At 45.4% G+C, this 17,994-nt stretch overlaps 2 protein-coding genes across 4 annotated transcripts in view; one reads left to right on the top strand and one right to left on the bottom strand.

Moving 5' to 3' along the window:
- LOC136611367 (sodium- and chloride-dependent GABA transporter 1-like) overlaps window positions 1-6,605 on the top strand; it is a 32,750-nt gene extending 26,145 nt beyond the window's left edge. Inside the window, exons 12-15 of the mRNA XM_066590908.1 lie at window positions 183-285; window positions 1,499-1,599; window positions 1,684-1,851; window positions 6,253-6,605. Of these exons, the coding sequence (XP_066447005.1) occupies window positions 183-285; window positions 1,499-1,599; window positions 1,684-1,851; window positions 6,253-6,360 (480 nt within the window). The 3' untranslated portion in view covers window positions 6,361-6,605. The remainder of the gene's footprint in view (window positions 1-182; window positions 286-1,498; window positions 1,600-1,683; window positions 1,852-6,252) is intronic.
- Window positions 6,606-12,586: 5,981 nt separating this feature from the next.
- The window catches only part of IQSEC3 (IQ motif and Sec7 domain ArfGEF 3), a 73,678-nt gene continuing 68,270 nt past the window's right edge, over window positions 12,587-17,994 (bottom strand). Inside the window, exon 14 of one of the 3 annotated variants that reach the window (XM_066590893.1) lies at window positions 12,587-17,131. In XM_066590893.1, the coding sequence (XP_066446990.1) occupies window positions 16,748-17,131 (384 nt within the window). In that variant the 3' untranslated portion in view covers window positions 12,587-16,747. The remainder of the gene's footprint in view (window positions 17,132-17,994) is intronic. The other 2 variants (XM_066590894.1, XM_066590895.1) reach the window with 2 other exon arrangements.

The following is a 17,994-nucleotide window of genomic DNA, read 5'->3' as shown; positions in this document are numbered from 1 at the left end:
GAGACAGCTATGACTAACAGCCAACCTCTCGCTGTAAGGTGAGACCCCTCATCCCCACTGTAAACCCCTTATATGCTATGATCTATGTTGATTGCGGCATGTAAGGGGTTTTACAGAGGAAGGGTGCTTCTTCTGTGACTTCAGTCTTGCTCTTCATTTCTATCTCTTCTTTCTTGTTGCAGGGTGGGATTTATGTGTTTAAGCTTTTCGACTATTACTCAGCCAGCGGGATGTGCCTCCTGTTCCTCGTCTTCTTTGAGACCATTTCTATATCGTGGTGTTATGGTGAGTGACGTGGACTCATACAAGAAAAAACCACACACACAGTATCACTAGAATCATCATGGCCTGCATAATTACCTCCATACTGTCACTATACCAATCCCACTATACTAAGACCAACATAACCAAGAATAATACTATATGAGGGCCAAATAATCCCATCACACCATGATCATATACTACCACCGCATAGTGATTAATACAATATACTACCACTGAATAAAAACCACTACAAAGACCAAAATTACCAATACTAAAACTATTTGTGTTGCTGAAAAATACACTATACAAAGACCCATATTACAGCCCCACCACCACACATACAGTGACCATTTAGCTGTATGTACTAGGAAGTAGTCCCGCAGCAGCATACATTTGTGCCAAAATGATGTAAAAAGATTTTTATTCCTCCATAGAAATAACAGCGACGTTTCGATCACACAATGTGATCCTTCTCAAGCTAATTTATAGTGCCCCTCACAGGCCCCCAGTCAGTAACAATGCCCCATATAGGCCCCTACCCAGTAATAATCCCTTCATAGTCCCCCACTCAATAAAAATGACCCTCACTCAGTAATAATGCCCCATACAGTAACCCAGTAACAATGCTCCATATAGGTTCTAACTTAGTAATAATGTCAAATAGGGGCTCCACCCAGTAATTATGCCACATATAGGTCTCCATTTAGGATTAATGCCCTATATAGGTCTCCAATCAGTAGTAATGCCCCTCACAATCCCCCACTGTGTTATAATGCCTCTAAAAAACCCCATTTACCAATAATCCAGCATATAGATCTACATTCACTGATAATGCTCAGATAACCCCCACTCAGTAGTAATAGCCCTCATAGGCCCTCACTCAGTAGCGGTGCCTTTAAATATAGTAAAAACCAGCTGCCTTCTGGGTAGAGATGTATGGGGGCAGACTGCAGAGGCTGGAGTTTCACCACAAAACTTTCTCCCCCTCCATTGGCCCCAGAACCTGACCAGCCCACCGGGAATTTTCCTGGTGGGTTGAATGGCCAGTTCATGCCTGTTTGCCATTCAGGATACTAGGATAGCTGGGTGATGCCCTCGCTGTAATGGTGGCCATGTTTGCTATAAGTAAACAGATATAATGAAGAAATAAGGACATGTTCATTCATGCACTAGATTACCTGAACTGTAAGGGACGATAGTGAGGAGCGTTACAATCTCCTCTTTCCCATGGCAGGTGTGGACCGCTTCTACCAGGACATTGAGGAGATGATCGGGTACCAGCCCTGCTCCTGGTGGAAGCTCTGCTGGGCGTACTTCACCCCCTTTGTCTGCTTGGTGAGGAGGCATTTTACATAATTGCCCCAATTATGAACCAGTCTTGGGCTCTACTAGCTCAGCTTTCTTCTCTCCCCTGTACAGGGTGTCTTTATATTCAGCGTGGTAGAGATGACCCCCCTAACCCTTGGCCCATACGTGTACCCGGCGTGGGGTCAGGGCATCGGCTGGCTCATGGCGCTCTCGTCTATGGTGCTGATTCCTGGTTACATGCTATACCTGTTTCTCACCTCTTCCGGGGCCGTCAGCCAGGTATGTAGGCGGAATATATTGATGATCTTCCCCATGTGAAACATAACCAACGTCTGACAACACTCAAGATACAGAAATCGGATACTAAGCAGAAACTCAAAAAGATTCATTTAGCCACTCTGTCCACCAGTATGACGTCCTTGTTGCCCAAAAAGTTTTATTTTGCTGTCATCATTGCATATAAGACAAACTGGCTGCCAACGAAGACAGGAGATCACTTTATATCCTTCATTTTCATGTCTACCATTCTGTTTTCAGTGTGCAATGTCATTTTTGAACAAAGTTTGGTGAAGCTCCACCCAGTGGGTGCAGGATTCATAAGTGGTACTCCAATTTTAACCCCTTAACGCTCTATGACGTACAATTACATCATGGAGGTTTGGGATTTGCATAGAGTGGGATCGATCCCATGCCATACAATGCCGGTGTTAACTGTTTTTGACAGCTGACAGGTTGTTAACCTTTTAAATGCTATCAATTCTGACAGCAGCATTTAAATACCCTGCGTAGAGTTAACGGGGTCCCAAACGGACAATTAGATCATGGGTGCTCCCAGGGCTGCTATAGGGCCTTGTGTGGTGCAGGGTGTTAAGGCAGCAGAATACAGTCTTTCAATCCCCACCTGCTGAAAGTGCTGGACAGCAGTGTCGGGGAGCCAGCCGGAGGAGGCGTCTGAGTGGTGGAGAGGTGAGTAAAGATTTTTTTCTTTTTTTAACCAGGTAATGATGATTTTCTGGGAAGGGCTTATATTTCAAGCCCTTCCCCGATAATAATACTGCGGGGCTTGCCAGAAAGCACTGCTTTCAATGGGATTGGCAGCAGTGCCGATCCCATTGAAAGCAATGGGATATCATTCTGCATTTCTGCCACAGCTGTGACAGCTGTGGCAGAGGATTCTTTCATCCCCGCAGTCCCCGCGGGGATAAAGGAAACTCCTGTCACAGCTGTGGCAGAAGTCCGTGGTATTCTCCCTATGTTTTCAATGGGGCTAGCGCTGCTGCCGCTGGCCCCATTGAAAACACTGGCGATGTTCCAGCGATTTACCAGCGTTTTTCTTGCACTGCGCTGTGAGACTTTTCTCTTACTGTCGCAGCGCAGTGGAGAAAAAAACGCCAGTGGGTGTCCACCCTAAAGGTTGTAAGTTCAATCCCTGTATGGCTCAAGTAGCTCAAGGTTGACTCAGCCTTTCATCTGTCCAAGGTTAGCTTGCTGGGTGGCAATAAATAAATTACCTGAAAGTGCTGTGGAATAAGTTGGCGCTATACAAATAACAAGTCCCCATTGTAGATTACCTGTGAAGGCATGCTGTTTGCACATCCTAATACACTGCCTGTTAGATTAATATTACATTATACTGCAGGCATAATGTAATATTAACAGGACTTGTTATTTGTATAGCGCCCACTCATTCCACAGTGCTTTCAGGTAATTTATTTATTCCCCTTCCCCCAACAAGCTGGGTACTCATTTCACCGACCTTGGAAGGATGGAAGGCTGAGTCAACGTTTGAGCAGGCTACCTGAACCATGCAAGGTTTGTAAAATTAAAAATATGGAAGAAGGGGGGGAGGTTAATAAAACTTTATTTTACTCACAAGGGGATTTGAACTTGTGAGCATTCGACTTCATGTTTGTGCTTGTACCACAGTTTCTGCAGTATAGTGTAATGGGGGCCTTGTGTGGTGCAGAGTGTTAAGGCCACAGAATGCAGTTCTAACTCTTGCTTATGACCTGAAGGTTGGTAGTTCAATCCCTGCGTGGCTCAGGTAGCTTAAGGTTGACTCAGCCTTCCATCCTTCTGAGGTTGGTAAAAGGAGTACCCAGCTTGCTGGGGGTAATAAATTACCAGTGGAATAAGTTGGTGCTATACAAATAACAAGTCCTGTTAATATTATGCCTGCAGTATAATGTAATATTAGAGACATGCCTTCACAGTGGGGGACTTGTATAGCAACAACTTAATTTATTTCCCACAAGGAAGCTGGGTACTCATTTTACCAACCTGGAAGGTAGTCACAACCTTAAGCTACGTCATGAGCAAGAGCTTAGGACTGCATCCTGCTGCCTTAACACTCTGTGCCACACAAGGCCCTATTACAGTATGCTGCAGAAACTGTAGTATAATCTAAATCCCCGCCTGCTGAAACCACTTCAGAGCAGTGCAGGGAGAAGACCCTGCTGGACACACCTGAGCCCCGGCAGCTGCGAAGAGGTGATTATATATATATATATATATATACATACCGGTGTGTGTATAATTTTTTTACACATTTTAGGGATGATTTTCAGGGAAGGGCTTATATTTGAAGCCCTTTCCCGAAAATCACTGCAGGGCTTGTCGGCAGCCCATTGCTTTCAATGGAGCCGGCTGTAGCGCCAGCTCCATTGAGCTCAATGGGAGAACATTGCACTCCTCTGCCACAGCTGTGACAGCTGTGCCAGAGGATCATGATCTTCACTGCATGTTCTCAATGGGGTCAGCGCTGCTGCCTCCGGCCCCATTGAGCACAAGGTGAAACTCCTGGATGTCATCCTGGGGTTTCACATCCAAAAAAGATGGATGCCGCAGTTACTTGTGTTTTAAAATCCGCTGCCCTATATTTACTGCTGCACATTTTTGTGCGCAGGTAAATATCGGGCTGTCATTGAAAAGCATTGGTTCTAAATGGATGCAGATCGCAAACGCAAGTAACAACCGCACATAAAAAAGCCCGCCTGACTGAGCCCTATAGATGTTGGAATTACATTTTTTTTGTCATTTCACTCCCAGACATTTCTATAAGTTTTTCAGTACATTAAATAGAACAACTGAAAAATACAACTTGCTCCGCAAAAATCAACAAGCTACATTAATGGAAAAATAAAAGCTGGGATTTTTATTGAAAGTGGGGAAGCAAAACCAAAAAAAAAAAACTAAAAAAAAAAAAACGGCTGCATCCTTAAAGGGGTTGTCCCGCGAAAGCTTGCGCAGTCTGCCCTCTTCTGTCCGGCTCACGGCATGCGCAGAAGACCTGTGCGGCGCGAGCACGCCGGAGAGGCCCCTTCAGCGCAAGCGCGTCTAATCCGGGCAGAAGACGGCTTTGGTCGGCGCCATGGAGGCGGGACGCCAGCATCGGAGGGGGTAAGTGTATAACTTCTGTATGGCCAATATTTAATGCACGATGTATATTACAAAGTGCATTAATATGGCCATACAGAAGTGCTTAACCCCACTTGCTATCGCGGGACAACCCCTTTAATGGGTTAAGGAAAAAGGTTGCATCCATAGTGAAAATCATCCTCCATCCTCCAGTAAGCGCAGAAACAGCAAAACGCCTCCGTGTAAGGGCGCCCACCCACTGGCGATTTGCGTTTCTCTGCGTTTTGCGTTTTTTCTCTAGTGCAATTAGAATTGAATGTACTCCCACCCACTGGCGTTTTGCGTTGCGTGGCGTTTTTTAACATAGGAACTGTCAGTTGCATATGTGTCCTTATTTTTCTCCTAATACACCCATGAAAGTCAATGGAAATTAATGGAAACACCGTGAAAACGCCGCGAAAAACGCGGGAAAAACGCCGCGAAAACGCGGCGTTTTTCACGCACGGAAATCGCAAACGCCAGTGGGTGGGCGCCCTAAGTCTCATACAAAGTCCTCAGAAATCTGCAAGCAGAGAATTGGATGTCCTACTGCCAACTGTGGAAGATTTTGTGCACACAATGGCGTCAGAAGTGAGCAGCGACTACCAAACACATAGATGGGCCATGCAGATGGTGACATAGTGACTTCTTCCTCGGCCTCCACGTTCCCCGGACCTTACGCCTTGTCATTAGAGTCTACATACCCCCTTACCGCCCACCATGATCTATGGCATCCCAGAAGCCATTGCATCAGTTAGTCGTGATCTGCTACAATGTGTATGGCAGGAACTACAGGCTCCAGCTGTGTTCAGTGACAAAGGGGGTCACACTGAAACTTCTGAGAAAACATTTTTTGATGTTGTGCAACCAAACTTTTTGAGTTTCTGTTTCCATTGATATCAAATTTCTGTATCGGAGTGTCACTAAATGGGAGTTCTGGGGGTTTTAAGATTATATGTAATAACCCTGTAAAATATATATGACAATTCAGGGGTCAAATATGCATCAATGCAGAATCAATTTACTGTTAAATTTCATACTGCAGTCACATCCAAAGCTGCATTCACACTGCCGTTGGTGTGTGGGTTTATGTACAATCTATGGTCATGTGAGCTATTATTAAATGTGTAATTGTCTTTGGAGCTCCATCAATGCACTTTGGTAAAAGTAAACCAGCAGAATTGTGAGTACAGCTTTTGCAGTAACTGAAAAAAACAGCAGGCACCTTTATATTATCAAAGACTTTCTCGTTCCTTATGAATATTCCATCTGCTTATCATCCAGCGCCTCCGAGATATGACACAGCCACAAATGCAGCGAGTCATGCAGAAAAATGGACTTCGCCCTCGACTCAGCATTGATGGAAGCTTACGAGAGACTCCAGGAGTGTAGAGTCCCCAAGGTCACATGACCCCATTCCCCTTCCATTTTATATGACTGAACCTTTAATTCTATTTTCTGACATCACTTCCTGTTAACTTTCCCATCTGGGTTGAAGAACTAACACTTAGTGGACGTATACCCCAACTCCCCCCAGGATGAACCTTCCTGAGTGCCTTATGGTGATACCTTAGATATTACAGATATTTGTGTATGATCAACATTGAATAAATAAAGAAAAACGTTACTGATGAGAATGATGACTGGAATTATTATAATTTGTGGGAGGAGCTAAAGACTTCAGTCAAAAGGCAACATGAGTGTTGTGTCCAATGTATCCAGTAAAAATAGATAATTGCAGAGGTGAAAATTGAGCGGTCCGGTACGCAGCAGGCATGAGAAAGGAGAGGACTGGTACATAGCGTAGCTGAGGAAGGAGGGGTCTGGTACATAGCGTAGCTGAGGAAGGAGGGGTCTGGTACATAGCGTAGCTGAGGAAGCAGGGGTCTGGTACATAGCGGAGCTGAGGAAGGAGGGGTCTGGTACATAGCGTAGCTGAGGAAGGAGGGGTCTGGTACATAGCAGAGCTGAGGAAGGAGGGGTCTGGTACATAGCGGAGCTGAGGAAGGAGGGGTCTGGTACATAGTGGAGCTGAGGAAGGAGGGGTCTGGTACATAGCGGAGCTGAGGAAGGAGGGGTCTGGTACATAGCGGAGCTGAGGAAGCAGGGGTCTGGTACATAGCGGAGCTGAGAAAGCAGGAGTCTGGGACATAGCGGAGCTGAGGAAGCAGGGGTCTGGTACATAGCGGAGCTGAGGAAGCAGGGGTCTGGTACATAGCGGAGCTGAGGAAGCAGGGGTCTGGTACATAGCGGAGCAGAGGAAGCAGGAGTCTGGTACATAGCGGAGCTGAGGTAGGAGGGGTCTGGTACATAGCGGAGCTGAGGAAGGAGGGGTCTGGTACATAGCGGAGCTGAGGAAGCAGGGGTCTGATACATAGTGGAGCTGAGGAAGGAGGGGTCTGGTACATAGCGGAGCTGAGAAAGGAGGGGTCTGGTACATAGCGGGGTTAAGGAAGCAGGGGTCTGGTACATAGCGTAGCTGAGGAAGCAGAGGTCTGGTACATAGCGGAGCAGAGGAAGCAGGGGTCTGGTACATAGCGTAGCTGAGGAAGCAGGGGTCTGGTACATAGCAGAACTGGTACATAGTGAACCTCAGGCAAAAGGGGTCTGGTACATAGTGGAGCTGAGGAAGAAAGGGTTTGGTACATAGTGAAGCTGAGGCAGGAGGGGTCTGGAACATAGAGGAGCTGAGAAAGGAAGAGTCTGGTACATAGTGAAGCTAAGGCGGGGGGGTCTGTTATATGACTGAAGAAGTACTCCAAAATAACAATGGGCATACATATGTATACAACTGTGTATATAGTTATATCAACCCCAAAAAGATCAAGAACCTCAGCTCCACTATGTACCAGACCCTTCCCTCCTCAACCCCTCTACATACCAGGCTTTTCCTTCTTCAGTCATATCAACCCCAAAAAGATAGTCTCAACACACAGATAAGGAATATATTTAAAAAATTCTTAATTTACCAATCATATTAAAATATTTCTATTTAAAATGTATGTGTCACTAGAGAATGCAGCCCTCACAGAAAAACAGTACATCATCAGTCAAATATGCATTAGTATAATGGTTAATGTTCCATATGCGTGTTACAATGTATAACCAGCATCATATCACAATACACTAATAGTAGTCACATGTTACCACGCAAAATAAATGAACATACTTATACCATATAAAGCACAGATCTAGATGCACAACGCGACAGTGTTTCACCCAAAAGATGGCTTCCTGTGAATCTTATACATTTTAAATAGAAAAATTTTAATATGATTGGTAAATAAAGAATTTTTTAAATATATTCCTTATCTGTGTATTGAGACTATATTTTTGGGGTTGATATGACTGAAGAAGGAAAAGCCTGGTATGTAGAGGGGTTGAGGAGGGAAGGGTCTGGTACATAGTAGAGCTGAGGTTCTCGAGCGCCGCGGCTCAGCCAATCAATGCAGCGCTTGAAGAACCAATCACAGCCATCGCATTGAATGGCTTTGATTGGTTGATTACTAGCTGCATTGATTGGTTCTCGAGCACCGCAGCTGAGTCAATCAGAGCCATCGCTTTCTGGAGGCGGAGTTTATGGACTCCGTTACCAGGAAACCATGTTTTGTCGGCTGCTGAAGACTGCAAGCAAGCTGCCGGAACTCTGCATAGTGGTGTGAGGGACCTGGATGGCGCCTGCTATGTAAGAATTCCTTTTTTTTTTTTTTTTTTAAGTTGTGTAGCTAGGGCTTTTTTGGGGATAGGGCTTATATTTCAAGCCCCCACCCCAACCCCCGAAAATCAGGGTAGGGCTTATTTTCAGGCTAAGTCCTACCTTCAGGGAAATACCGGAAGTGTAATCTGGCACGTTAGAAACAAAGCATTTTGTGCTGCCCATTAAAAATACCAAATAGGTTGGACGAAGATAGGCTTCATAACATCTCTTTTGCCTTAGATCTTTCATCACTTGTCATAAAATGCATTTAGATAGTCTTCAGACCCTCTCACTTTTTTTACACTTTGTTATATTGTAGCCTTCTCTTTCCCCATCATTCTGCACTCAAAAAACAGAATGGTAAAAAACTGTACATTTTTTAAAATTGAAAATCTCTCATATGGCATTGACGTAAGTATTCACATCCTTAGGGCTCTTTCACATAAGTGTATATTGGGCGCCATTTTCATCTGATGCACTGGATTCCAATGCATCAGATCACATAGCCGTATTCCCGCGGTGTAAAAGCGCCCGGCCAGGCCAATATAGCACCGGGCACTTTCACGCTGGGCCAAAAAGATAGTCCTGGAACCATCTTTCCAGCTGCAATACGTTGGTCGCTGCATGGGCTCCTATGGGAGCCAATGACAGCGGTTGGGGAAGGCAGGTGGGAGTTTAGCAGCGTGACTGCTAAACTCCTTCCCTTTTCTCTCCTACTCTCTCCTTCCCTCCAGCTGTTTTTCCATGGGAGGAGGCTGCTGACAAGGGGTGTGAGGGGGCATGTGCTTAGCTCCGCCCCTGCCCACTCCAATTGCAAACAGCAAAAGGGAAGGAGAGAGGAGGTGAGTTGATTAGGGGGAGGGAAGGGGAGACAATGGCAGCGTATATGCGCCGGGGCCCGTGCCGTCTGGACGGGCTCACAAACGTTAGAATTGTGCGCCCGTTCACGCATTTTGACGGAACCAGCGGATGCACATAAAAACTCCTACGGCAGTGTGAAAGAGGCCTTAGGTATGACAATTGACATTTAGCTTTGTCGGCCTCCCATTTATCTTGATCATCTCTGAGATGTTTCTACACCGATTGGAGTCACCTGTGCTAAATTCAGCTGGTTGGACACAATAGACCCTCACCTCACAGATCTCACAGCTCACAATGCATATCAGAGCCAAAACCAAGCCATGAGGAGGAAAGAACTACCTGTAGAGCTCAGAGATAGGATTGTGTAGAGGGACAGATCTGGAGAAGCTACAAAAACATTTCTGCTGGACTGAAAGTTCTCAAGAGCCCAGCGGCCTCCATAATTCTTACATGGAAAAACAACGAGAATTCTTCCTAGAACTGCTAAACTACCAAACTAAGTAATCGAGGGAGAAGGGCCTTGGAAAGGGAAGTGACCAAGAACCCAATGGTCACTCTGGCTGAGCTCTAAAGATCCTGTGTGCAGATGGGTAAAACTTTCGGAAGGTCAACCATCACTGCAACCTTCACCAATCTCGACTTTATGGTGGAGGAGCCAGAAAGAAGCCTCCTTGGTAAGACACATGAAAGCCGCCTAGAGTTAATCAAAAAGCACCTAAAGGCTATCAGACTGCGAGAAGCAAGATTCTCTGCTCTGATGGCACCAAGATGGAACGTTTTGGTCTCAATTCTAAGCGTTCTGTCTGGAGGAAACCAGGCACCGCTCATCACCTGCCTAATACCATCCTTACAGTAAAGCCTGGTGGCCGCAGCTTGGAGTCTTGAGTGCAAAATGATTGGGGAAAAACTTGAGAATTTTTTTTTACTTTAAACAAGGCCCCAGCATAAAACAATGTAAAAAAAAAAAAAGTTAAAGGGTCTGAAGACTTTCCGAATGCACTGTATATTCTATTTATTGCTATATATAGCTCTCTGCTGTAAGTGACCTGGAAAGTAAGTCATATGCATCATGATTCATCCAACGAGGTAGCAAAACTTTGCGCGTCACTGAGCAGAATATTATCTGCCCTATCAACAATGCAAAAATACATGATGAGGAATGCAGTGCAGTGTGCTTCTCCGAGGTAGCATCGCACATGAAATGAAGCTCAGATCTCCTCTTGTCATTCCATGCTGTATATGAATGTATCCCTGTCCCCCCTTCTCTGATACAGACGACAGACAATAAGTAGAGGTAACAATATCTCATGTTATTTCTAGATTTCTATAGAACAGATAAAATATTCACTTCTTATCAGTTACAAAATATTACAGGTGTCTGGGTGCTCAATCACATGTCCACATTTAGGCTGTCACCACCCCCCTCTACCCCAGCACGGATAAGTCTCTGGATTTGCAACGGATAATGGAAGCCTAAATTCTGTAAATTCATATTTAGCAACAGTCAGGAGAACTCTGACCAAGGTAGTCACCAGGAAATTGGAGGAAAATCACATTAAATGTAAAACACTTATTGCCATGGTCTGCTAGGGCATGCTGAAACTTGTAGTAACAGTCCCATCATAAATACTCATTTGGCGTATCAGTAGCATCTATACAAACAAGACAACATTGCTGATATTTGATGGTTAAAAGGATATTGTACTGGTAATATGGGAACCATCCGTGGCATGTATCTAAGTATTATATAGAATTAGTATCATTAAAAATCAATATTTTTACTTATCTTTCTTGAATTAAATACTATTTATCAGATCTAGAAAAATATATCACACACTACCACCTTCTGCCTGCAGGGGTCACTGTTTGGAATTGTTACCCGTTATAAGCAGATTTCTCAATATACAAGCCTAGAAACAGTGACACCTGTTGGCTAACGTGAATATTGGTTGTATATTAGTATCAGAATACATTATATTCTCTCCAAATATGGGAATCTTTCATTATTGTATCTTGGTTGACTGGCACCATCGTACGTTCCTCTCCAGTACCTTTGTAAGGCCTCTAGGGACGGGGCTGAATATATATTGAAGGGGTTGTCTAGGATTTGAAAAAAAAAAAGATATGCCGTTTTCTTCCCAAATCAGTACCCAATCTGTCCAGAGGTACATAGTACCAAAGTTCATTCCCATTCATTTCAGTGGAGCTAAACTGCAATACCAGACGCAACTATGGACAGGTGTGGTGCTGTTTCTGAAAGAAGTAGCCATGTTTTTATAATTCTGGCCATTCCATTAAGTACGAGATGAGGTTTTGCACAACGTAATATACACGTATTAAGATACTAGTTGCAACTTGATGAACAGCCACAGTCACTCTGGAGAGGCACAAAACTCTCAGCTAATCTACGGGTGACCCAGGCTGACTATAAAGCTACAGCAATGTATTGATGATGCTCATTTTAAAATGTAGCGCTACGATAATCCACTTCGATTCAGAAAAATATACTTCTGTGAACTGTCATTGCCATGTTAGCCCTTACCGTTAATGCTTTAATGGTTGGGTATTCATATCATGAGGCGTCAATGACTTATGGAAACACTATTTGGCCCTTACTAGAGCTCATCAGTGAGTGTGGGGCTTTCATACCAGCATATAAAGTACCAGACAGGTGATGTGCTTCCACTGGGTGCTACTACTGTAAAAAAAAGACTGTTTGGCCCTTAAGAAACCTCATCAATGGGAATAGGATTCTCAATTCTACATGTAAAGAAATGTACAACTGATACTCTAATATTTATATTGTGAAGTGCCATTGGTAACCTGACATTTCGACCAAAGAGTCTGCTTCTTCATAGTCCATCAGTGTGGCTAGGCTTTTTGATTCTACACTCTTTGTCAACAGCAACCCCACCCCTAGGAGCAGTTGTCATTTTACTGCAGAACCAGGCATGCAGTTCTATCCCAGGCAGATAGGTAAATGATGAGAGTTGTGGTGATTAGATGGACGGTCTTGTCACCTGAGGCCCAAAAGTGGTTCCCCCCCCCCCCCCCCCCCCGGCCTATAAAAGTCTCTCGGAGGCTCCTTGTGTAGTGACCTCTTCTCCCACTTGTATAGAGCTGGTTGACCACTAGACGCCTCTTTGACGCAGAGAAGAGATTTCACCCCGTTACCAGAGTCTGAGAGGGGCGCATTATTGGGATGTGAGAAGCTGGATGGTCGTATTGATGAATTGTCCCCCACTGGGCCGCTCTGACCAGACTGTTAGGAGGTGTTGGGACCAGTGGATGGGTGTACACAAGGTGACTGGGCTCAGGACATCCCCTACAGACCACCAGTAGAGAGTAGCGTTTAACCAGACTGTTAGGAGGTGTTGGGACCAGTGGATGTGTGAGGGCACACAAGGTGACCGGGCTCAGGACGCCCCCTACAGACCACCAGTAGAGAGGAGTGTCTGACCTGACTGTTAGGGGGTGTTGGGACCAGTGGATGTGTGAGGGAACACAAGGTGACCGGGCTCAGGACGCCCTGGACAGACCACCAGTCTCATGACCCCCATTACACATTCCGCCTCTGACCCCCACCGTCGCCTCCGTTTGCAGTGATGTCGTGAACGATGAAACTGGATGCTACAAAGAGGAACCGGTTTGTCTTCAGCAATGAATCCAGGTTTAGTTTAGATGATGGCAGTGTTTGTGTCTGGAGACCTCAAGATGAGTGCCTCAATCCTGCCTTTGCTGTAGAGCGGCACACTGCCCCCTGCTGGTGTGATGATCTGGGGGGCCATCGCACACAACAGTCGGTCCCCCCTAGTAGTGGTACAAGGGACAGTGACAACTCAACGATATGTTCAGGACATCCTGCAGTCACATGTGTTCCTCTCCGCACACACAAGGGGGTCACAGGAAGCCCCCACAACAGTGTCACACTTCTGTGGCCGCCTGGTAGACAGATTTATCACCAATAGAACATGTATGGGACCATCTTTGATGCCAACTTCCGCAGCCTACAAGTTTACATGATCTAGAAGTTCAGCTACAGCAAATGTTATTCTGTAGGATAACATACAGAACCTGTATACCTCCATGCTGGCCGCATCGCATCTTGTATCCAAACTAGAGGTGTACAGCAGGGTACTAGAGCCTCCATGCCTGCCCGTATCACATCATATATCTAAGCTAGAGGCGGTACAACAGGGTACTAGAGGCCCCATGATCGACTGTATCACATCTTGTATCCAAGCTAGAGGCAGTACAACAGGGTACTAGGGACTCCATGACCACCCGTATCACATCCCGTATCCAAGCTAGAAGTGGTACAACAAGGTACTAGAGCCTCCATGCCGCCCATATCTCATCTTGTATCCAAGCTAGAGGCTACCCAACAGTGTAATAGAGCCTAAATGCCGCCATATCACATATGGTATTCCACCTAGGGATGGCCCAACAGGGTACTAGAACCTCCATGCCCTCCCGTATCACATATCCAAGCTAGGTCCTAGAGCCTCAATACCCAAGCTAGAGGTGGTACAACAGGATACTAGAGCCTCCATGCCCGCTCGTATCGCATCTTGTGTCCAAGCTATAGACAGCCCAATAGGGGACTAGAGCCTCCATGCCCTCCCGTATCACGTATCCAAGGCGGAACAACAGGGCACTAGAGCCTCCAAAACTGCCAGTATCATATATTGTACCCAAGCTAGAGGCAGCCCGATAGAGCTTTCATGTCCACCCGTATCACATCTTGTATCTAAGTTAGATGTGGTAAAACAAGATACTAGAGCCTCCAGACCTGCCAGTATCACATCTTGTATGCAAGCTAGAGGTGGTACAACAGGGTACTAGAGCCTTAATACCTGCCAGTATCACATCTTGTACCCAAGCTAGAGGTGTTACAACAGGATACAAGAACCTCCATGCCTGCTCGTATCACATGTTGTACCCAAGATAGAGGTGGTACAACAGGGTACTAGAGCCTTCATACCTGCCTGTATCACATCTTGTACGCAAGCTAGAGGCGGTACAACAGGGTACTAGAGCCTTCATACCTGCCTGTATCACATCTTGTACCTTAAGCTAGAAGCAGAACAACAGGGTACTAGAGCCTCCATAACTGCCAGTATCATATTTTGTACCCAAGCTAGAGGCAGAGCTTTCATGTCCACCCGTATCACATCTTGTATCTAAGTTAGATGTGGTAAAACAAGATACTAGAGCCTCCAGACCTGCTAGTATCACATCTTGTATCCAAGTTAGAGGTGGTACAACAGGGTACTAGAGCCTCCATACCTGCCAGTATCACATCCTGTATCCAAGCTAGAGGTGGTACAACAGGGTACTAGAGCCTCCATAACTGCCAGAATCACATCTTGTATCCAAGCTAGAGGTGGTACAACAGGGTACTAGAGCCTCCATGCCCCCGTATCACATCTTATATCCAAGCTAGAGGCGGCCCAAGAGAGTAATAGAGCGTCCATGCCTACCCATATCATATATATATATATACTCCTTCTAAGGGAGGGATGCTACTGACAATAACTGTATATGTAAAACATTGTTTGTCCCAAAGTGGAGTTCATCAGCCAAAATGCAGTTTTCAATGTCACATGTACAGTAAAACAGTACATGGCCCTAAATGAAGCTTGTCAGTGAGATCAGCATTTTGAATTAAGTGTATAAAACATTATTTGTATACCAAAAAAATTCTGCAATAGTGTTCCTATTTAAGACCTTGGCTTGCTGTCACTGAATAGAAACCTTGTTGTTTTAATTGAGAAACTGAAGAACCTGTCCAAATGGCCCTCTATGATAATGAGCAATGCATTTGTGCTAGTTGGATGTGATGAGGATGGGTTGTCAGGCCTTTGGGTGTAATCAAGGTTTCCATTCACTAACAACAAGCAGAGATCTTTAAAGACATTTGACGAATTAAAGCAGAAAGTATATTAAAAGGTTGCAGAACTCTTTCTGTCTTAAGGCTCATTCACATGGGCAAATTTACTTTCCTATTATGCACGTATATTGTTATGCACATATGACAGAGCAGTGCATGACATTGATTTGCATTGGGGCATTCAGACCTGTGTTTTTCACATGCGTGAAAAAACGTGTGTCCTATTTTGGCGCGTATTATGCACTGAAATAGCCTATTGAAAGCAATGGGACAGCGCAAATACGTTGTGAATATATGATACATGTGTATTCACTGTGTATTTGTGCATAAACTCAATGGAACCTGCTTGTGGTTTTTTTGCGAGCGTAAACACGCGGCGATTACATGCATAAAAAAACACGAGAAGGGCCTAAATATACATTGAATAGGCAGCGTTCTGGACTGTGAATACGCTACGTACTCACAGACCGAAACTAAATACGTCCGTGTGAATGAGCCCTCAGTGTCTGAGAGTCGCTAAAAGTTCTATTCACCCTTTTCTTAGTTTTATCTGTTACTGCAAAACCAGGGTGACAACCAATATCGCTGTCATACCAGCTCTAAAAAATACCCAGCTTTCTCAGGCTTATGAATGGCAAACCTTCTCCTTACACATCAATATTTCTCCTCTCCTCTAATAGATTTGCCATTCAGGACCACAGAAAGGCTATGGGACCCCCTTCCCTTGGTGGCCATATTGGTCGTTACACAGAACATCGCTAATCACATTGATGAATCGTAATGCTTAGTAGAAGACTCTTCCACACGGTGGATCGGGTTGTTGAGGTACGCTGCACCAGTGCTGATCAGCATGACACTTGAGGTCCCGTAATTCTCGCAGTCCGTCCCACTGTCTCAGTCTTCTTCAAACGTGCGGCAGAATCCAGGCGTGCGATGGGTAGGAGAATCCCAAGTTGAGGTGAGTGTGAGATCAGGGGTCAGGATTGATTGTGGGGAGATTGTCTCAGGCGTGCTTATTGTTAGAAAGGTTCCTCCACAATAAAAATATTGGCGAGTGTGATCAGACCTACTAAAAATTCACAAACTCAACTTTTTGGAAGCGTGGGCGGGGGGATGGGCTGGATAATTGTGCGAGGGCAAGTGGAAGATTATATGAGATAACTATAAGTGATGTGCAAGAATAGCCTGTATTCATATGTGCAAAGGGCGGTGAATGTGCAAAGGCAGGTGCCAATGGACACGGGCAGGACTGAGTGGGCAGGACTGGTACATGCGCAAGACTTCATAAGTATGCAGGCACATCAGTCCTGGAAGGCAGGTCCCAGCGCCTACACAAGACTGCGGGAACCACTGGAATACCTGCGTTCTCTAAGTAAGACCCCTGGGGGGCAGTACTGGTGAGGGTGGTTATAAGGAGGAGGGGGCGGGGGTAGAGGAGGTTGGTGGACGCTTCCTCCCACACTGCGCAGGGGAGTAGAGGAGCAGGACCCAGACAGGTAGCGGGTGACAGTTTGGTCGATGGCAGGCAGTGCCCGACCGGGTGTGTCCAGCACAATCACCTTGACAATCTGCTGACACTGCAGGAGCCGGTCGGAGGAGGCAGCCTGCAGAGCCTCCCGCTGCCCATTAGGAGCCGTGCTGCCCGGAGCTCCATTCTCTGGCCCCTGGGGGCCGCTGTGCTGGGACGTCTGAAGCCTGTTGTGAATTGACACCTAGTTTAGAAACAGCCAAAGAAGCATTAAATGTTACAAGACTATCTCCCACGTGCTAATCCTGGCTGCCCTGTGCCCCCCAGAAGCTAGGACCCATATTCTCACTTGGGGGGCTCCCCATAGAGCGTGACATGCCAGGGTAAGACTACAGGGTCTTAAGGAAAAGTCACCGTGGTAAAAAATAAAATAAAAAAATGGGGGTGATCTCATTTGCATCAATGTTTACATTACAGACCACCAGTTCTCCGCTTCCCATCCTGCATCCTGTGCCATGAATCCTAAGACGACTTAAAGGAAATCTCCAGTCATACCATAAGGTGTCACCTACGGATCACTGATGATCAGGCTTGAAAATGATACCTTATTTTGTGTGTTGCTCCTCATGGGCGGAGCTTAGTGATCACATAACTGTATAAACCTGCCAACTGTGTAGGAAAAGGGACACAACATAAGTGGGTGGAACCTGACACATACTTTCTTGTGTTTGAAAATATGTGTCAATGAGGTTACACCCACAGGCTGCTTCATTCTTGAAACCACACTGTAACAGGGAGCCTATACAATGTGCAGGAAGGAGTTCATACAGACCTTATGGGAGGGAGAAGCATTCATGGTGAATGGAGTTCTCCTTTAAGATGTCTGTAATAGAGTTATACTAGTATGGCTGTTGACAACAAGCTTTAATAGAACATTATATACTTATTCTATGATCCGATTAAAACATATATATTTATGAGTTGTCGCATCACTGATCGGGGGAAGATAGCAGAAAAATACAAGTTACTAGTGGTCTGCAAGATAAAGTGATCATCATCATATACAAGGGACCTGCCGCCTGCACACAGAAAAGGATATCGGACATG

This window comes from Eleutherodactylus coqui, chromosome 2 (assembly GCF_035609145.1).
Source record: "Eleutherodactylus coqui strain aEleCoq1 chromosome 2, aEleCoq1.hap1, whole genome shotgun sequence".
Classification (NCBI taxonomy): Eukaryota; Metazoa; Chordata; class Amphibia; order Anura; family Eleutherodactylidae; genus Eleutherodactylus; species Eleutherodactylus coqui.
The sequence above is the reverse complement of the archived record's forward strand: the minus strand, read 5'-3'. Positions and strand labels throughout refer to the sequence as shown.